This window comes from Sipha flava, unplaced genomic scaffold (assembly GCF_003268045.1).
Source record: "Sipha flava isolate LNK unplaced genomic scaffold, YSA_version1 234_pilon_pilon, whole genome shotgun sequence".
Lineage (NCBI taxonomy): Eukaryota > Metazoa > Arthropoda > Insecta > Hemiptera > Aphididae > Sipha > Sipha flava.
Genome location: NW_020272875.1, coordinates 121467 through 143433, shown reverse-complemented (window position 1 = coordinate 143433; position 21967 = coordinate 121467). Strand labels below are relative to the sequence as shown.

At 38.7% G+C, this 21967-nt stretch overlaps 2 protein-coding genes across 5 annotated transcripts in view; one reads left to right on the top strand and one right to left on the bottom strand.

Annotated features, from left to right (window-relative positions):
* Positions 1–16223, top strand: part of LOC112683751 (homeobox protein cut-like) — a 34167-nt gene extending 17944 nt beyond the window's left edge. The window contains exons 4-15 of one of the 4 annotated variants that reach the window (XM_025554911.1): positions 9434–9615; positions 10650–10783; positions 10905–11072; positions 11230–11686; positions 11814–12085; positions 12518–12672; positions 12743–12882; positions 12948–13345; positions 13418–13933; positions 14249–14769; positions 14903–15205; positions 15311–16223. In XM_025554911.1, coding sequence (XP_025410696.1) covers positions 9434–9615; positions 10650–10783; positions 10905–11072; positions 11230–11686; positions 11814–12085; positions 12518–12672; positions 12743–12882; positions 12948–13345; positions 13418–13933; positions 14249–14769; positions 14903–15205; positions 15311–16105 — 4041 coding nt within the window. In that variant the 3' untranslated portion in view covers positions 16106–16223. Of the gene's footprint in view, positions 1–9433; positions 9616–10649; positions 10784–10904; positions 11073–11229; positions 11687–11813; positions 12086–12511; positions 12673–12742; positions 12883–12947; positions 13346–13417; positions 13934–14248; positions 14770–14902; positions 15206–15310 lie in introns of all 4 variants that reach the window. The other 3 variants (XM_025554912.1, XM_025554910.1, XM_025554913.1) reach the window with 3 other exon arrangements.
* Positions 16224–17937: 1714 nt separating this feature from the next.
* On the bottom strand, positions 17938–20918 carry LOC112683750 (acanthoscurrin-1-like). The gene is made up of 4 exons (XM_025554909.1): positions 20854–20918; positions 20081–20510; positions 18522–18609; positions 17938–18206 (listed from the first exon to the last, which is right to left on the bottom strand). Exons 1-4 carry the CDS (start codon positions 20908–20910, stop codon positions 18068–18070), a joined length of 714 nt encoding a protein of 237 aa, XP_025410694.1. The 5' UTR covers positions 20911–20918; the 3' UTR covers positions 17938–18067.
* Positions 20919–21967: the final 1049 nt, after the last annotated feature.

Below are 21967 nucleotides of genomic sequence, written 5' to 3'. Positions count from 1 at the left end.
CACTTACCACCGTGTCTACATCTCCTCATCCCCGTTTATCGGTCCCGTTCACCGAGAAAGGGGTAACTCCCACCTACGGGCAACTATTAAAACAATAGACGATTGACGCGGCCATCTTGATTTGAAGATATATCTCCGGGGTTCGGCATCTCATACCCACACTCACACACACATACACACGTGTGTGTGTGCACACACATACGCACGGGTCCGCTCTTTAAAACGGGATTGAATTATTGATCAGCTCTCCCCATCACGCGCGTCTCGTTCCGACCCTTTCCGGCTCTCTGTCGGTGTCTCGTGAGCACCGTATACGTATGCATATTTATATATATGTGCGATTCTATAGACGGGGCTTCTAATTACGAAATTTCATATTTCATATCCTCCCCCTCCTCTTCGGTACCCGAGCGTCCTAGAGCCTTCGTCGTCCATCGTCGTCATCTCCTCGCGCGCGCACACACACGCACGCACTGCCCGCGCCACGCACCCTCTCTCTTTTCGCTGCGTCCACCGCCATCGTACATATCCGTTCGATCCCCGAGATCCTTTTCGAAGTCCGTCAAAACCTCACCCTCATAACGATTGTAAACTCGGTCATGTATATGTGCGCGTATTTACCTCTACCCGTTCCCGTCTGTCGAACCCGCCTCACCTTCGCCATTGCATAATATATATACAAGTGTGTGTGTGTGTGTGTGTGTGTGTGTGTATACGCGAGACCGTAGAAACCGATACTCGCCAATTCACTGTCTACAATATACATGTTCATATAAGTTCTGAAATATTTTGCACTCGCATACGCCGCAAAATGATTATGTCTAATCGCGTAGCATATAAAAACTTCGATCAAAAGTGGAATGCACCAAGTTAATTTAATTTCCATGTATATATACTATAGTATAACTATTGTTCGGTAATATCATGTGTTATTTGTATCAGCTGCTGATGAATGTTCCGTGAGGTGGTTGCGCCGTCTGACTTAAAACTCGAAAATTGTACACAAAAATATTATTAATCTATAATACGAGTAAATATATATAAACAATTTTTAATAACGAACGGTACAAAAGAAAAACGATCGAAAACAGCGCTATAATTTATCTAGACGTACGCAGCTGTTAATGAAAAGTGTCATGTTTGCGTGAAAGCAACGTGTCGGATGTTATAATACATTTGAACGGATAAGGGAGCTGATGTGCTCCGAGACTGTTGCCCTCGAAAAGTTATGCACCGTTGTTAGGTTAGGTTAGGGCAAAGAATTTTTTTTTTTCACCATTGAACCGTTGTGGAAGGGTTATTGCACGAAACGGCCGTACGAGTAATTATTGTGTCGACCTTGATTGCATCGACAATGTATTCGTGGTTGCACGATGCACGTATTCACGTAATAGTGCGTAAATTATAATTATTCGTTTTTGCAGTACGCGTTGAGTTGAAAAAACGCGTACCGCACGCGCCCTTAAATCGCGTTTACGTGCGGGGTTATTTGAAAACCGTCTCATCGCCATCTCTTTGCGCTCGCCGTACAATGAACATCGGAACGATGACCACGCGCGCCTCTAATTATGTGATTCGGCGCGCGATGCCGTAGACGCGTCGTACGGGTTTTTAGCGTGGAAAACAACGTTTTACGAAATTACGACATCGGTGAATCGAACCATATTTTACGTTTACGATTCGCGCGTGTTTCGTTTTATGGCACTGCGCTGACGTGTTCAGAATTTACGCACGTACCTTGCCTCCATTATACCGGGCACTGTATATTGTAATATGTTTTATAATATCTTCAGACCGCCGCCACGGTTCTAATCTGTTACCACGCGTAAGATTTACACTCGTCTGCGATTTCGCTCCACATAAATTCGGCACTCGACGAACGAGGTAATATATTAACGGGGGGAGGGGGAATAGGGGAGGGAGTGTACACGGGTTGTACGCCTAGCGTAGTTGCGTACCGGTGTTCGACGATAACGCTGGTACGCGCATTATAGATACATATATTTACAAGCGGTAAACATCGGATAAATATTAATCACCACCGGCGTTACGAAACATGGCGCGTATGTGAGGAAAAAAACCGGATGCGTTCAAAAAACTTGTGCGCGCACAATCGCATTCACGCACACACGCGCGCACACACACACACACACACACACACACAACACACACACACACACGCGCGCACACACGTTCTCGTCACACTTGGTCAACGCGTATAGGCAATCAATGGATTGACTATATTATTATAATGTGCATACACGCACATACATTGTAAATGATGTGTATACGAGTCGGATGATGGACGTACAATAAAATAAAAAAAAAAAAATAAAAAAAAATGAAATAATAATAATATTAATAAAGGAAGAAAAAAATCGTACTATTATGGGAGGAACTGGTTAAACTGGTTGTCTTCTCGATCATACGTGTGCGTGTGTGTGTGTAATAGGTAGTAGGTCGTGGTCGTATACCACACGGTGCGCGTATAAACGCGAACTATTCACTATGAGGTCTTGCCGGTCGGTTTGTCTATATACACATGTGTATAGATAAATACGTGTACTGCTCGACATTTGTTCCTTCGCCGAACGTCGCCGCACACCACCACTCTTGTTCTCGCTGTACATTTGAATAATGTCTTTTTACCGAAATCCACCCCCTCGTTTCGCACACGCACGTCGGATCAAACCTCCACCCTCGGGCCGGGCGAATGTGTGCGCAGAAAAACAATACACTGCTGTGTCACTGACGAAATCGAATTGTTTCGCTATACATTCGTATTATGTTAATGTCTCTCACACACACACACGTATTATATATTACGTACGTGTGTACCGAACGATTATTTCAACGTAAACCCGATTACATATAAGATAACTTTTGATTAATTTTGTTTTTTTTACTTTCGTTTGGAATTATTTACAGCGAAGAAAGATAAATAAAAAATGAATATTTATTCGTATCTATTTTCATACGAACTTTATCCTTTAGAAACTATAATAACTACGTGTGAGATGATAATATTTTTAAAATAAATTGAAATTTCTTATAAGAATAAGACTCCAATGTACACTCATAGCTTCTTATTGATATATTATGATTTATATCGCTTAACAATTATCGACCCTACCATAAAACTTATTATGAAATATTTCGAGGGATTGATATTTAAATTTACTAAATACTAAATACAGAAATGTATATATGTGTTATATATTTTGCACGAGCCACTTTCAAATATAACGTGGTCGGGAGTGACCAGTTAAATACAGAATACTCAAAGGAAGTTTTCTAGTCCTTTCGATCTTAACACTACGAATAAATTTAATGGTTCAAACAGTTAAATTATTAAAAAAAATATTAATATAATATAAAAATATTATATAATATATATAAAATATTAATATAACTGACGAGTATGTATTTATACATAAGAACAATACGGAGTTTATTCACAATCGTCGTGGTCGAACTACCATTTCTTACATATATTTGATATTGGCCATAGGCATATGGTAAAGAAGACTAGAGGGGGACGAAGTGCCTTATCAAATAATACACATATTGATATACTACGCATATAAGTTATTTATGATATAGCGATCGTTACACAAGTTTTTCTGACGATTTTGAAGGGTAATATTTTTTTTATCTATTTTCTCAAGAACCTAAAATAATAATAATCATAAGAATAACAACGACTTAAGTATTCGTCTTTTCTTGTCTCGTGTGTTGGTTCCTATAACATAATTATAGAACTATAAACATAAATGGTAAACACATAAAAAATATATTGACATACATGTTTTAGTTCTTCAGAACCAGTTTTATATATTAATATTTCTATTATTGGTTGTAATAATTATTTCGCAATAGGTCCTGTCATTGCCGTCAAGGTTTCTATTGTGTTTCGGCTAAAATAAAATAATTAAATCGTTCCCAAAGGTCACGGACCACCGCTGACGCTTGGTATACAAAATATATCGAATAGCGTGTAGCATAATAATTTTTGTTTTCTTGATAAATCATCGGTGTAGTGCGTACCTATTTGGCTCGACTGATAAAATAATAACTTGCAACGACATTCGTATATTATGTACCTCACTACACAAAACTCACGTCGTTGTTTTTTTCTCCGTCTCCCTTTCTCTCGTTCTACTTAAGTAAATATATCTGCACGTATCTATGCATATTATATAATAATTTTACCACGCTATTGACAAATATTCTAAGCCGGCACCCTTTCTCCGTCATCACGTGCCTCAACTACTACCGTCCGTGCATCCCCGTTTCGCAACCGGAAGACGTAATACACAATAAAATCGAATTTCCCTGCCCGCGTTTCGTCACGAATGTGCTTTTGTTTTATATATATATATATATATATATATATACATATACACACGCACACTCGCATGCACTCACACGTGCAAAGGATTGACAGTGGTTCCGAGTGGTAGCGTCGGCGGTGGTGAACAGAGAAGAAAGGTGCGGTATAGAATGGGTAGTGGAGGGTCGTCGATGGAAAAGGCGAGGGATATATATCTAAAACTACTTGGCGTGTTTTGCATGAGAGCGAATTGATCGGGCCTGCTATATGTATATGTGTATGTGCGTGTATGTGTGTGTATATATTTATATATGTATAGGGATGATGGGTAGAAGAAATATTCGACGGGCGGCAAGAGTGTGATGATCAGTAGGGTTGTGTGTGTGCGGGTGTGGGTGTGTGTATGTGTATGTATATGGATGTGTGTGCGTGCGTTCGCGTGAGGGATGAATATGTATAGGGAGAAAAGGGTTTAAACTTGCCGTATCTGTCTAATTGTCAGGGCGCTACCGCTCCTTCGTCCTCACACTCCTTCGCCTTTTATATGCCTGTCCCTGTAGCAGAGGGTGTATAGCACGGAAACTGATGGACGGAGATGGGCGCGTGTGTGCAGGCGAGAGAAAGGAAAGGAAGGCTTAATCACTCGCCCTGCAGGCTCCGGCGACCGTTATCTTAATGCCTCCAACACCGTTACCGCCGCCGGCCTTGCCAGACGCATATACACACGCGCGTTCATCAGTCGATTTCCCAATCCCTTCATCGGTACTTGTCGATATAATCAATATCGGCGTATTCCACTACACCACGGTCGCCTTTTGTTTTCTTCCCAGTCGGATCCATGTTTTCCCCTATTATAATATATATGTACATGGTATACCCGTTATTCGTGAATCATCTCTTTTTCGCCGGCAGTATCTCTTATTAACGCGAATCTTATTGTTACACAAAATAATAAACAATGAAGAAAAGTAACTGTTGCAAAATTATAATATTATATAATTCACATTATATTATCTTATGAATCGAACACATCTATAAATGTATGTGTTTATAATATTTACAGGTTACAGGTATATATATATTAAATAGATAAATGTATGTAATAATGTAATAGTAATAATTTATGAATAAGCATATTCGCCAACGTTAAAATGTTATATTCACAACAATCGTTATATGGAAAAATATTGCATAACATCCGTCATTTTCGGGTGCCTGCTGTCTTTGATGTTCTCGGGAAATTAAAAATTAGCACTCGGCACCGACTTCAAACGACGACATTTAAAATCGCCCGAAGTCGTTACATTCGTTTTAATAATATTTATAAATAAATGTGATTCTTTTGTTTAAGTGGACGTAAAAATAACAACAAAGTAAAAATTGACGGTGAAGACATAGGTAACTGAAAACCATTGGACATAGTGGCAAAATCCCAAAATCGAGTTGAAAATTAAAAACCATCAAACGCCTCGAGCGCGCATTATTGGACAATAGACAAAAAGGGTGTAAGGAGATCGGCCGTTAAACGATCGCGGTCATTTGGCTGGCGACTTGCTCGCATGGTTCTCAAGAATATTCGTTACAAACGATTTTCACCCCACCCCTTTCCCCGTCGATCGATTTTTCCCAGCATCACAAAATCACGTATGCATTATGCATATTATATACTCGTATATTTCTATTGCACCGACGTAAACCTTATATATACATACGGGGGTGGTATATATCGAATGCGTATAATTATACCATATTATACTTGATACCACGTGTGGTTGAAAGAAAGGGGGAAAAAAAGGACACAACGTACCCCCGTCGGCGGTGCGATGGCGTTTTCGTCGACAGAGAATGCGGTTGCGGGGGTGTGCGAGTGTGTGTGTTCGTGTATGCGTACGAGAGACCCTGAGAAAAAGGATCTCATCCGGTGCTAATGAACATACACAGGACCCGTGGCGGTCCCACGAATTCGGGTTTTTTTCGCCATATGGAATCCCGCGAGCATATTATAATTATACATAATATCGTGCCGAACGGGCATTAATACGACAATATTGTTATACGGCGTTCGCGGGTCGTTTTAAACGTCGAAACTGTCGAGAAAATATAGTCGACGCTCATATTCGCCGCCGTTACGTTCACAATTAAAATAGGCTTTACACACACACGGACACCCGCGTGCAGACATTTATTTATTGTTTACTCGAGTCTACCGAATTAATTACACGCGTCTTTTTCCTCGACAGACGTTCGCGCGCGCGTGGAGGACGACGCATGTATCCAAACAGTGCACGGTCGGTTGATCGCGAACAAACGAGCCTGGTACACGTACAAGCGGCGCGCAACAATAGTACGCTATGCATTAAAAATAAAATAATTATAAAAAAAAAAAAACTTTAACGAGTGAAAAACAATGCTCGAAAAATGTAGAGACTTATAGGAAATCTGAAATAATAATATCACAGAACTTTACGAGTATCTAAACAATGTATTATTCATTACTATTCTTATTATTGTTGTTGTTATTATTTTTACTATTATTATTACTATTATGTATAGGCTCGATATTACGTGTACGCGCGACTCGTTATTGTGCACACACAGATCCTCTCAAAAATCGCGTCGAACAATGACAATGACCGTTATTGCGTTACACATGGGATCGATAACCGGTATTATGCGCCCGATGATGTTTGTCGATCTGACGATTTAAATATAACCGGTTCTGTTTCTCTCTCGCTCTCATACTCTCTACTCCAAGTATACGAATCGGTATCTGCGGGGGACGCGGTTCGTGGGTCATATTTTTTTCCATAATTAGATATACTTGCGAATCGTGTATAATGTCCCACGCGACCCTGATGCAACGTTTCGGGGGTGTGCTCCGCGTTGGGGTGCGTACGAAATTAATTGTACTCGCGCATCGTACATACGCGTAGGAATCGATATGCAAAATAATCATTTTCTTTTGAGGGTGGTCAAACAAACACTCTGGCACACACGCACGCACACGCACACGGGGGATGGGGATGTACGTATTTTAGCGTTCACCCCAACGAACGCACCGACGTGATGGTGGTGCCCAAAGTCGTGATTTTCGCTCGCATACGTAACGCGCGATTCATTGTAACTTAACGTATATTGTACGATAGCTGATTGGTTCGCTGCAGGCCGTCGCCAACACCATTCGTCGTTAAATAATGTTTCAGCGCGGCGACGGCGGCGGACTCGTCAAGGTGACCTTGTAGTTTAGACGGTTTTCGGATTATATCGACGTTATTATATTAACAGACGGAAAATATTACCGACGCTTTTATACGTGCGCACAGTTTATAAAAGCACAGGAAACAGGAAACCGATGATTTTTTGACATCCCAAGATTTATTGCGGTTAGTCAATTGGAACAAATTACGGGTTGACCCGAACAACGACTTCTGTTTCGCTTTAATACGATTTTCCTTCGCGTTCGTACGTTTCTGTACCGCGTGCCCACCACAGCTACTAATACTACTGCACTACGACCGCGACCGCTACAAAATGTGCTCGGCCGCCGTACGTTCACTACAATACCATAATACACGCTGCTTCCATCGCCGTGGACCCCCCGCCATAACTACTTGTTCGCGTGATGTTTATTCATGTGAGCTGTGTGTGTGTGTGTGTGTGTGTGTAATAATTTTAGGTTGCTGTGTACGCTGTTGCACGCGCACGCACGCACGTGTATACATATCGATGTGGACGATTTTCTTATTTTATTTTTTCCTTTCGGTCATTACTCAATATACACGTATATAATAACATTATACATCGGAACACCGTCTAATGAGACTCGTTTGATGCATCCTTTCGGCGGCCATGTTTGATTCTTCTCTGTAAAGTTTCGTTGTTTGCCATAACGTTTAATTGTCTACACGTCAGTCTATGTACACGTTACCTTCGCAATGGTAATGCATAATCGGACAAACACTTTTATCTGTTTTTTTTTTCCCATTCGTTGTCGTCATAAAACCTAAAACGATATACATACATATACATACATATACGTATATATATATATATATACATGTACAACGTCCCACTAGCCGTTCGGTGTTCTATCTAATTATACAAACATTTGTATTCCATTATCATCTTTACTGGCGTTGATACCGACCGCGAACAAGCGTCCGGGAGACGTTCGTGCGCTTTATTCGTTCGAGAAATATACCTCTAATCGTTTTTAATACGTTACGCGTATATTATTATGATTGTTGCTTTTTTTTCTCTCTTTCTTTTTCATTCCGCTCGAATATATGGTCTCGGGCAGCGTGCGCGAAAACTGTGTTGTAATACATGTATAGTAGCGATATGTTCGAGATTGTGTTTGGACGCTCATGAAATGGGTTTTCAATACGTTTAATGGAAAAAGCGTATGTACACTGTTTTCACACCCATCGCATATATTATTTAAGCTCGGTATACGCGTGGTAAAATAAAAGGGTGAGGAAAAAAAAGTGTAATCAATCCTGATGGATACAGACGGCGTATAATAATGACTATAATTGTTGAAGAGAAAATCGGAAACGTCTGTCTGTCTGCACGTGGAACTCCTCCCGACTAACACTACTGTTGTTGCGTACCACTACTTCTACTGATATTACGGAAACGGACTGGAAGGGGGACCTTTCAGAAAACAGAGCACACTCGGATCCCTTTAATGTATCTCGTTACGGGCCGTTAATATTAAAATTAAAATTAAAAAAAAAAAATTAAAAAATTAATAAGAGAAAGAGGAATTGTTGTAATAATAATAATAATGTAATTACTGTTGGTTTGATATCGAACACTCGCACAAGTTTTATGATAATTAAAAAAATTATTTATATGCGTATACGCACAAGGTAAATAGTTCTGTTTCGTGTCTATCTGCTATGGCTATCGGCGGCGACAACGGTTTCAGTAATTAACCGGGACGCTCTTAACGGGTTTTTAATGCAAATTATACAAACAATAATATTTGAGGCCCCTTATGTTTGGTGAAAACGCCATCTTGGATATCGATTTCGTTCGTATACGAAACTTACTCACCACCCTCTTTTTCTTTTTTTTTTTCAAATTATACTTTAGATTTCACAATTGGTGGAGGATGTACGCAGATTGCAATCGAGCATGGGCAAACTGCAAGAACACACTGCCAAAGAGATCGCCAGACTCGAAGAAGAGTTACACGACAAAAGACAACACATTATGAGACTCGAAGCCAGACTGGACGCCCAAAGGGACTACGAAGAAGTCAAAAGACAGCTATGGTGAGTGACAATAATGTTTATAGTATTCGATGGAATAAATGATTACAAGGCGCGCAAGGATTGTCGTGACAAAAATCTCAAAGTTGAAAACGTTAATTTTCTGTTCTTGGCACATTTTCAATCTACACTAATTGTTTAATTTTTGGCATCCCGGCCAAATTACACAGTTTTTTATGATCCAAGAATATTTTAATTTTTTTTTCATAATCGTTCACAAGTCTTCTTATTTATTTTTGCATCCAGCAATTTAATATTATGTTCATCAAGCCCGTTCAATCCCGGTGATACGGTTCCAATGCGCAACATCACTATAAATACTTATTCGCTGTGATACTGCTACTACACTGTATGTTGTACACAACATATTGAACATATATTTATATATGCGTGTATGTAATGTAATAAACGGCCTTTGTTCGAGCCAACAAAAACATGACTAATGCGCTGTATCCCGCGATCACAATATTTCCTGTGCACGATAATATTTGTACATCGTTGAAGACGTGGGCATCAGTCGTATTTTTATTTATTCTTCGTTATTATTTATTTATTTTTTCTTCAATCTTATAATATTTACCATGCTCGTTCACTTATACACGCATATATGTATATAGTGGAGTATTTTAAACAGATAAAACAAGGCTTGTTAATAACGAAACACGCATATGTTATTTTTAATAAAAATAATAACCGACCGAAAAATCGTTGACATCAATGCCGATATTTTATACGATCATGTGGATACAAACTAGTTTATATTAAAATGAAATGTGGTATGCAAGGATGAAGTAGGAAATGTCATCGATATTAATTATTTGGAACGGAGAGATGGTTATCGATACAGAATCATCTTTATTTCTGACATCAGCGGGGGGTCCTACACAGTAAAAGAGTCATAACGTTAGTGAAATATTTGTTTGCTCAATGATTTTTAACAATAAACTAGAATATTACGGTTCTGAAAAAAAAGACTATTATTCGATTTGTTTTATTTAATTATATGTATTTATTTTTTATTTGTTTTTTTCCTCCAGTGTACTGAAGGCCACCGAATGTTCCGACGACCGTAATAACAAGTCGCCGAACAACGAAAAATCTGAAAACACACAAAGCACAACCTCACCTCCACAACAGAGGTCGTCTTGCAGTCCTGTGCCCGACATTCAAAGTAAGTGAACCCGTATTTTTTTTTTACAAATATATTAATATTACTATCATTATCATCCGCCGATTATTGGTAACACATAAACGAATCGTATCGCTAAAACGGCCGTCTGTCTGTCTTACAGATGATTTTTCAGTTCCGGTGGCCCCACCCCCTCCCGGGCTCCAAAACGTCGAACAGTTCGGCCCGATACTCGGTGAAGAGATCGTGGCGAACTGGCGAAGATCCCTCGAACGACTTAATTCTGAACAAAAGAAAGTCTATACTTCTCCAAACCGACATGACACTACCGGTAAGGAAAAGTCTAGACGTGTTCTTGAAATGAGGGGGAGGAGGCCTCGAGAATTGTTATTTTAATTATATGAACATTATCAATACGCTTATCGTCAAAAAAAATTATATATATATATATCACCTTATGTTTATAAATGTTTTTAATTTATTTTCAGGCGATGAAAAATCTCCTGGCCTAGAATCGGTCAAAACGCCACCTCCGAGCACTTCTCCGGTACCGAATTCACCGACCAACATGGCTCAACCACCACGATCCACCAGTAGGTCCGGGACGCCATGCAAATCGCCCACGAGCGAATCGAACAGTTCACCACGACTGAACAGCAGTTCTCCTCATAACAATAACAATAATCCGTCTCAGTTGAACAACAACAACAACAACAACAACATCTCGGCGGGCCTCATAAATGGTCTCTATGGTCTCAACGTTGGACTTAACAATAACATATTAGGACCGGCTGGTGCTTTGGGATTCGACTCAATAAAGTCGCCGTTTGATCACAGGTCTCCTTATCGATTTGGAGATGGTGATTGTACCATGGTCGGACGATTCGGTGAATCACTCATACCAAAAGGTGACCCAATGGAGGCTAGACTCCAGGAAATGCTAAGGTATGTATATATAAACATAAATTATTGTAAAAATAAAACAATTTATTGTCACGTTAAATTGTTTTAAATTTTTTTTCACATTTTTTTAACGGCGCTAATACGATTTAAAATACTTAAAAAATTCCAGATATAATATGGACAAGTATTCCACACAGAACTTGGATACGTTACATATAGCTCGTCGTGTGCGTGAACTGTTATCGATTCATAATGTTGGCCAGAGGTTATTTGCCAAGTATATTCTCGGACTCTCTCAGGGGACTGTCAGTGAATTGTTGTCAAAACCGAAGCCGTGGGACAAGCTGACCGAAAAGGGACGTGATAGTTACAGGAAAATGCATGCATGGGCCTGTGACGAGAACGCGGTTATGCTCCTCAAGTCGCTGATACCGAAAAAAGGTATGGTGTTACGAAGCGATTATAGTTAATTTACCCTCGAGAAATTCCATTAATCAAGACCATTCAAGTAGGCAAACACGAGGGGTCAAAAGTCCGAAATCAATTAAGTACTTGTTTCACGCAGTAGATGAAGTAATCTGGGGGTACTAATTAAAACCACGAAACCCGCTAGAACCCCTCTAAACAATTGTGGTCAATGGGGTCACCATAAACCCATGGAAAATACCAATGTGAAAAAGGAATAAATCTTTGTCAAGTCGTATAAACGTACAGTTTTACTATCGGTACAACTAATGCAAACTAATTCTAGTGTGTTTATTGTACTGACAACAGTACAGGGGAAAATGTCCCTTCATTTTACCGTCATTTTGGGTATAGGTCATTAGGGTTTGTCGAAGAAGAACTCCTTGTACTTATTGATTGCAGGTAAAGACTCTGGCATACCGGCGGTTATGGGAAGAACTGAAAACGACGTCACCGATGAAAGGATTGTGCACATATTGAACGAAGCTAGTCAAATGATGAAACCAAATCAACAAGACGATACCCAGAGCAATGACGACAGTACATCGCCAAACCAACTAACTGTAAGCTTATATTAATAATCACTGTTACGAGCTCATTTATCTTTATAAATCGTTTATGTTTCTCGTACAGAGTACCTCACCGTCCAGACAAAGATCCAAAGAAGACATACCACAAGAACAAGTGGCCAGACTGTACCAAGAAGAGCTTTCAAAAATTATGGGAAAACGTTTGGAAGATTCCATGAGAAGTGGTGAACAACCATTTGCAGGGTAAGTTTAGTTTTAATAATATTTTTAAATAAACATCGATGGTTAAGTATAATTTACGACAACAGTATTTTTAGATGGCTTTTCCCGCATTTTCTTGGAAACCATACTGGCAGCCATGATGATTACCGGACTGCATTGGATGCTTTTCACCGTGAACAATCAAAATTACAAAACTGTCCACAAAGCCAATTATCAGGATTGTTAGCTCTCCAACAACAAGTTGCTGTTGCGGCCATGTCGAATAACAACAATAATAACAACACCATACAAGGAAACGGTATGGCTCAAGATTTATCATTACCAAAAGACAGAAAGGATATGTATTCGTTTGCTGCACAACGTAAAGATTTCGGTGTTAAAGTTAATGGAACTGAAGTGTCTGACAAGGAGTCTGAAACTGTAACAGAAGCGATGAAACAAGCGGGAAGTGCTTTTTCACTAGTTCGTCCTAAAACTGAACAAAGTAAGTTATTACATTTTAAAATAATTAATATTAAAAAAAAAAAAAACTCTAATTTATACTTATTCAAATCAGGTGGCACATCATCTGTGGGAAGTTCAGCTAGCTCTCCATTAGGTAATAACATTCTACCTCCCGAAGATTTCGGTCAATCGGCTGCCGTCAGTCCACTGCAAAGAATGGCTTCAATTACAAATGCATTGATATCTCAACCAGCGACTCCACACCACCATTCTCCTTCACAGAGACCTCTGAAAGCTGTATTGCCACCAATCACTCAACAGCAGTTTGACCAATTTAACAATTTGAATACCGAAGAAATTGTAAGGAAAGTCAAAGAGCAACTAAGTCAATTCTCTATCAGTCAGAGATTGTTTGGCGAATCCGTGTTAGGTCTTTCTCAAGGAAGTGTGTCCGATCTCTTAGCTAGACCAAAACCATGGCATATGTTGACACAGAAAGGAAGAGAACCATTTATAAGAATGAAAATGTTCTTAGAAGACGACAAAGCTGTGCATAAATTAGTTGCTTCTCAGTACAAGATAGCACCAGAAAAGCTAATGCGAACTGGAGGATATGGTGGAGCAAGTCGTACGTATAATACTTTTCAGTTCAAACGTTAGTTAAATGTACAAATAGTATAAATAAATAATTAAATAGCTTATGTATAGAAATAAATAAATGCTCAGCCTGGAGTATTATAATATTTGTAAAGTACGACCGGTTTCGTGATTATTTATTTATTCGTTTATTTCTCCATACAACCTATTAGTTTATTTATTCAAATATTAATTTACAAGTATTGATAATTTAATAATTTTTAATTTTTATTTAATTTTTATTTTTTTATTATTGACAAATATTTCAATATTCAATATTTATTTATGTTTTATTTTTAATTGACAGCTATGAACCAGAATTTAGTAAAATCAACACACACTTTTGGTGGTAAAATGACACCTTCGCCACTCGATCTCTTAAAAGTTAGTGCTGACGTGGACCGTCAAACACCGCATCATCATATACTTACCTCAATGTGCAATACATCCACGACAATGTCGGAAGACTCTGATATGGCGTCTTCATTGCAATCACCGAGCAACCATCACATCCAACTCCAGTCTCCAGGTGGTCATCATCACGCAAGTTCATCTACTGCTTCTTCGTTGATGTCAACAGGAAGTCAACTGGCATCTATGATGGTCAGCGAAAATAAACTTAAAGCAAGTCCGATCCCAACTAATGGAATTCCGCAAAACTTGATGTTACAACACGTAGCAGCAGCTTTCCAAAACTCTGGAACACGTCACCCACCTCCTGTCGTACCTTCAGTCTACGAAATGGCTGCTCTGACACAGGATCTTGACACGCAGACGATCACTACCAAAATCAAAGAGGCTCTGCTTGCAAACAATATTGGACAAAAAGTAATTGATAAAAAATAAAAAAATAACAAAACATGAAATAAATATTTTTATAAATAAAATAAATAAATAAATTTATTAAGGTTTTTTTAAATAAATGTTCCTTACAATGAAATTAATATTTTTTAATGTTTAGATTTTCGGTGAAGCCGTTTTGGGACTTTCTCAAGGATCAGTCAGCGAATTACTATCAAAACCAAAACCTTGGCATATGTTGAGTATAAAGGGTCGTGAACCATTCATTCGAATGCAACTTTGGCTTTCCGATCAACACAACGTGGAAAGACTGCAAGCGATCAAAAGTGAACGTAGAGAAATGAATAAAAGAAGAAGAGGATCTGGTCAGCAAGACAATGGAAGTGATACATCTTCAAATGACACTTCTGACTTTTATCACAGTGGCACAAGCAGTCCTCCATCTGCTGCAAAAAAACAACGAGTAAGAATTAAATAAATAGCATCAGTATAATTTTCAATAATTTATGTTACATCTTTAAAAATGATTACAAATTAACATTCGATTAATTCCTAATTTTGTTTTCAGGTTCTGTTTTCGGATGAACAAAAAGAAGCATTGAAACTAGCGTTTGCTCTAGATCAATACCCAAGTGTCGGTACTATCGAGTTCCTTGCATCCGAGTTGAACTTGGCAACTAGGACAATAACCAATTGGTTCCATAATCATAGAATGAGAATCAAACAACAATCACCTCATTCTGATTCGCAACAACAACCACAAAACGGTCCGGGATTCGATCCGATTCAATTCAGAATTCTTTTGAGCCATCGACTTGGCTTTGGCGGGCTACCGATTCCGTTCAACGCAGGCAACCCTTACTTACAACACGGCGCTGATCTCTCTTCCTTCATACCAATGTTGACATCGTCATCATCGGCGACCGTGGACGAACAAATGTCCGGGTTGGATTTGAGTGTCAAACACGAAGTGGACACCGACTTTGACGACGAAGACAGCCGATCGGAGGAGTCTGAGCCGCGCGAAGAAATCCCGGCCGTACCTGTGGTTGGCAGCTCTCGCCGAAAACCAGCGGCTCCGCAATGGGTCAATCCCGATTGGCTGCAGTCCGAGCAGAAACAACAACAACAACAGTCCGAAGTAATCATAAACGGGGTTTGTGTGATGCAAGCGACTGACAGCTGTAACGAAAGAAGGCGATCGGAGACCGTCCGGGTGGAACCGTCGGATGTTAACGATGAAGACAAATCTGGCAGATCTACACCTTCCGAAGCCAGTTCTTTGAAACCAGAATCAGATGGTGAACACGAACAAGAAGCAATCAGTGTTAAGGAAGAGAAATCGTGGAACAACGAATTTTAGAGATTAGGCCAACGAAATGTTACCGCGACCTCCGTGAGTAACAAATTATAACTTAGTTAATTTTTTATAACATTTTGTACACACCGTTTGTAAATAGTTATTATACATATACATATATTATTTGAAATATTATATATTATATAATATAATAATATTATATATATATATATATATAAATATAAAAAATGTGCAATTTTTTAGATTTAACCATGCAAAAATTGTTTGATTTGTATCACTCGAGTGGTCCTATTATTTTGTGATCATATATAGTTTCTTTATTATAACTTACTATTTTGTTTAAATTTAATGTAAGTGTGAAAAAACAAAACTTCTACTAAAACAATTTTAAATAACTAGAAAGACTGTCACATCTTTAAATGCAGCGTCAACAATTTCTTAGTTCCACGATGTAAACAATTTTTTCTAGTCTATCACGGTCTCTAGTCTTGGGAAAGTTTTTTCACTTATAAAAAAATAATATCATATATTATAATATGATACTATAATTATAATATTCGAACCGAAAACCATTGGGAACCATTTGAGACCTGTTAAAATAAGACTTATAGTGTTATTAAAAGTGTTATGAAACCAAACGGATCAACCTGATTTATTTCGTTTAACTAGTAAATCTAGATACTAAGATACTAATATCTTTAAAAAAAGAAAAAAAAATATGGAAAAACTTCTTTCTCGAAGCAATCTATGTATATTTATTAAATCAAATAATTTTGATTGTAAAATATATCTTCACTTCGATGTAAGGATACGGTCCGTTTAGTTTCTACACCTTTTACTTATTATTATTATTATTATTATTATTAGTGTAAATAATGAGTACCTATTCTACTATAATTTTGTAATTTTTAAATATATTTATTTGTATAATATTTTGTAGTTTTAATGAAATCGTACACTAGATAAGTAGGTTTGAAAAAGTTTTGTAACTGTTATTGAATCATCATCATCATCAGTGTAGTCACCGATGCGGCTACTAGTATATTGTGTCGCCGACATTCCATACATACATATACAAATGAACTGTTAAGATTTTTCGAAAACAGGAGTTTTTACTTATTTTTTTTTCTTTTTTTCGGAATGTTTGTGACTAGTCAGTTGAACAATGATGGCTCAGTGACGGACTGAGAACGATAATGAATGTACTAAAATAAGCCTACCTAATTGCACCAAAAATAATATGTATAAAATAAAAACAAATCGTTTAGTGTAAATACTCTACATTTTTTTAAACTATTCTATTAAGTTTCACTCGCTTATTATTGTTGTACCTTAGGCAGTTGATTATTTTATTTTTTTTTTTTTTTGTGGAATCAAATCAAAATTTTTCAAAAATAATAGATATTGTTATTTTTTTCTTTGTTCTGATATTAATTTGTTTGTTCGATATTTTTATTATTATTATTATTATTTTTTTTTTTAAATTATTCTACTTATAATTATTTTCTATAAGTTAAACTATTTGGTGTTGACTACAATATTATTATAAATGATAATTGTTAATTTATTTTCATTGATTTAGTTAAGAAAATTTCCACGTGACATCTCACCGTCTTTCCTTTTTTAAGAAAACAATAAATAAATAAATACAATTATTATAATCAATATCTCGTTAGTATTAATCGATAACTACCTAGTGAAATATTATTTATTGATATATATATATACAAAAACATATTAATTTTGTATATAGACACGAATTGCTCTTACGATTTAAGGATTCATATCATTCGATTGTTCTCGTGAATAGTAAAGTGTAAAAATGATTATTAAAAAAAAAAAATGATTTTATTAAAAATAACAATAAAACAAAATTATTTAAAATTGTTCTTTTTTCTTTTATTGCCATATCAATAGGTGCAAGTGTACAAAAGTTAATAAATTAATGCGACGGTCCCGTAAACGGGTTGGCCGCTCGCGGGGTACTCTTCGCACGGTTTGTGCCTACATTCCCATGCCTCCATTCATCCCCATTCCCATGCCGCTTTGCATTCCTAATCCCATCCACGAGAACAACAGGCAATTCGGCTGGTAGTACACCGGCGGCTGTGGTTTATAGAAAAATCTGCACCAGCCTTGACACCTGAAATACGTCGCGCACAGTGAGTACTGATAACACAAAATAATAATAATAACACTTGGGGGGAGGAAGCGAACTTTCGCATTGCTCGTAACGGTAACGGAACATTTTACCAGTTGTTAACGTGTTACAATGTGGTATACGGTTTGATGTGGAAAACGTGTATCGAAATATTTTTACGAACGGCACCGTAGCGTTTTTGAACCGTAGAAAGACGAACGAAACGAAAAAATAAAAATAAAAGAGAATTGTTGTCGATCGATTAGGGAACGGCACAACGGACTACCGTCGGAACACCGAAGTCGTGGTCATGCTTACCAGTTCGGGTACATCATGTACGTCGTTTGCGTGTACGTAGTCACCGGCGTCGTTATCACGGGTTTCATGGTCGTCGGCGGATGTGTCGCTGAAACATTCGAAACATTCGATCGGTGAGCTCGTCTCTCCAAAAGCGGATATTGGGGGGGAGGGGTACTAGGAGAGCATAAGCCTCCCTGAACGTAATCGAAGGTCATCAGGAGTAAATCGTGTATTTTAATGTTTAATATTTATAATTTTTATTTTATTTTGTCGGTGCGCGAGAATGGTCTGGAATAATTACGGACTATCGTCATTAATAAATGAATAGATTTCTACAATTAAAATAAAACGAGTAGCTGTTCAATGTTTTTTATTATTATGTTCCTATTACTTGTACACATATATTTGGTGCCTCAATTGGAATAAAGTAGGAGTAGTCACTAGAGTCAGTTGGTTGAAGCGTCTAAAAACGTGTGCTTACATTAACGGATAAGACAAAATGTTAAGTCACCCCTGGGATATGATAAAATATCCCCGTCTATGCATTTCTCATCCCTTCCGGATCCGCTGCAGCACCGTTCACGAGTGTGGCGCACGGGATCCGACGTTCGCAACGGATGTGCGACCGATCGCGGTTTCCGGTTGTTGGCGGTCAGCAGTACCGTAGTAACCGAACATCGCGCCCTTATATATTTTTAATTTAAAAATATTATTCTTATTAGATATTATTTTCAATGATTGCTTTAGTTAATATGAATGATGTTAAAGATTTCGTAAACAAAATGTACGACAATGACCGCTGTAGTTTTAACATTAAATGCAAGATTTTTCGTTTTTGCGTTCTCCCAGAAATTGCACCTCTCGCCACCCCCTTGTTACGATCCTGACGGCCAGACCCAAAACGTGTACCCACCACTCTTGCTTGATGTCTGGTTGCCGACATCAACACTCCTCTTTTTTATTTTATTTAACCTAACCCGGCGTGAACGTTCGTTCGTTTTTTGTCGGCTACAATCTTTACCGTTACAATTCGGTTCACGGCGTCTACGTGATGGACAAACACAACGCGTTATTCGATCGAACCCTTTTTCGCGTAGAACGCGCCAGTGCGCAAAACACTACAAACCACGCGCCAGGCGTACGAAAATTATGTACACGTTGTCGGAATGTTCGAAAACAGCGACGCCGCTCGCGTATCGCGAAACGCTTTCCCGACGCGTTGGATGGGTGTAGAGATTACTCCATAAGTCATGGTAACGATAATGGTCGGCCGATCTTAACATCCATCATGTGGGGTTGAACTCTATCGACTGATCGGATTTCGCATTAGACCTTTGGGCACGAAGATGGACGAAACGAAACTTCCTCGTGAACGGTTTTCGGCCGAACCTTTCGTTACGACCGAGTCCGGAAGAGCGAACAGTTCGGTGCACGAACGTGTACAACTCTTAACCCGTCGTAATCCATCCCCGTTAACCTCACTCCCTCCCGTCACTAATAACAATCAGGTCCATTTCGACCCTCCGAACGCGAACCCGTACTCGATGAAATGTCGCGCCGAAGCTTTTAACGCTTACTTGGTGCTTGTGTCGTCGTTTTCGGCGGTTGCTGCATCTGTTGTTGGACGACTTGCAATTGATACGGCACACATTCCAAGTCGCATGCGAATGGCGGGAAAAAAGGAAACGGGAGTTGCATACCGTTCATGCCGCCTATAGAGAACATCTGCGAGCCCATGTTGGCGCCACCAGACCCGGATCCCTCACCTCCGCTGCTGCCGGATCCTGATCCATGACTACCAGATCCTGATCCATGACTACCGGATCCTGATCCATGACTGCTAGATCCTCCGGATCCGGAACCACCGGATCCTGATCCATGACTGCCAGATCCTCCGGATCCTGATCCATGACTACCAGATCCTCCGGACCCGGAACCACCACCGCCGCTGCCACCTCCACCGCCGCCGCCGCCGCCACCACTATTTCCCGATTTATCTTGACACATCTGAAACAATAGTGAAAAAACAGATGGAATTATCCTCAACGAAAACGGCGGAACAAACTGATCATACTAGTGAACGGCTGAATGATATGAAAATTAAAAATCAACAATTATCGGCCTTGCGTCGTATACTTACTTCAACGTCGTACATTAGCGTAATATAATTATTGTGTTCTACTTTACTTTTTTTTATCGGTACTTCGTAAATAAAATAACGCTTAGTTTGTATCCATATAAAATCCACGCAACGGAACCTCAATTGACATCGCGCCGTTGCCGAACGAAATCGTTTTTACGATTTTACTCGCATTTATAAATGAAATAATATCACATTATATATACTCACAACATGGTTTGTAACGATGGCCAAAAGCCACACGGCTTGCGTTGCTCTCGAGTACATGGTGTTCTGACTGAACTGCGGCACGGTGCGATTGAGTTTTATACCTACAAAACAGGCGGTGACATTGAGCCGAACGAAGGTTGTAGATTTTTCCCGGAGGTTTCCCGACGGTCAATAAATCCCATGCCAGTGCTTTGCACAATGATTATAATTCGGTTTATTGGTTCATATTCGCGCGAATCTGTAGGACAGACGCGTTAAGGTCATTATTTTATTATTATTATTATTTTTTTTTCATTAATACATATTTCATTGAATGCACATTTATTAAACAATACAAATATGTGCATTGTTTCAAAACGAACAACTGACGTTTTTGTCCTGTATAATGGTCTAAAATAATAATACACGCGAGTCTACTGTATGGAATTCAGATCGAATAGAACAAAATCGAATTGATGATGTTTGAAAACGTAGTATGACCAGCTTTGCGCGTCGGTTAAAAATCATTGTATTTGCGTAAGACCGATAGGTCGTAATTCTTACACGGTATTAAAAAAAGTCGAAAAGCAGAACACCAACACCTCAACCAGTTAATTTCGACAACGAGCCAATTGACTGGAAATCGTCGGTAAAATACTTGGGCGTTATCCTCGACAAGAAACTAAGCTGGTGGCCTCACATATCGGCTAAACTACAGCAGCATATCAACGTTTAGGGGTTCTCTTTCCATTATTAAATAGAAAATCAACTATTAGTAAAAAATGCTCACTTATTATATATAAGCAAGTACTGAGACCTTTATTATTATACGCAAGTCCTATATGGGGAAGTTGTGCTAATAGTCACTTAAACAAGATTCAAATTTTTCAAAACAAAATACTCCGCATAATAACTGACGCCCCTTGGTTCGTACGCAACAAAGCCCTGCATAAGGACTTGAAAATCCCTTCTATTGACGAGCACATAAACCATTTATCAAACAGATTCTTTCATTCTCTTACGAATTCAAATGGCGCCGCCTACTACAACTTAAGTGTGAGTCCACCAAAAATTCGCCGTTTCAAGAGAGGAAGACCCCACGACCGAATCAAATGTCCTAACACTAACCAACAAC

What these genes read in the sequence shown, in the direction of transcription:
- LOC112683750 (XM_025554909.1), bottom strand. Translation starts at nt 20,910, where the DNA reads ATGTACTCGAGAGCAACGCAAGCCGTGTGGCTTTTGGCCATCGTTACA. An exon ending in CCATCGTTACAAACCATGTT is followed by an intron (nt 20,511 to 20,853) that starts GTGAGTATATAT and finishes CTATTGTTTCAG; the next exon opens with ATGTGTCAAGATAAATCGGG. An exon ending in AACGACGACACAAGCACCAA is followed by an intron (nt 18,610 to 20,080) that starts GTAAGCGTTAAA and finishes CGAATGTTTCAG; the next exon opens with CGACACATCCGCCGACGACC.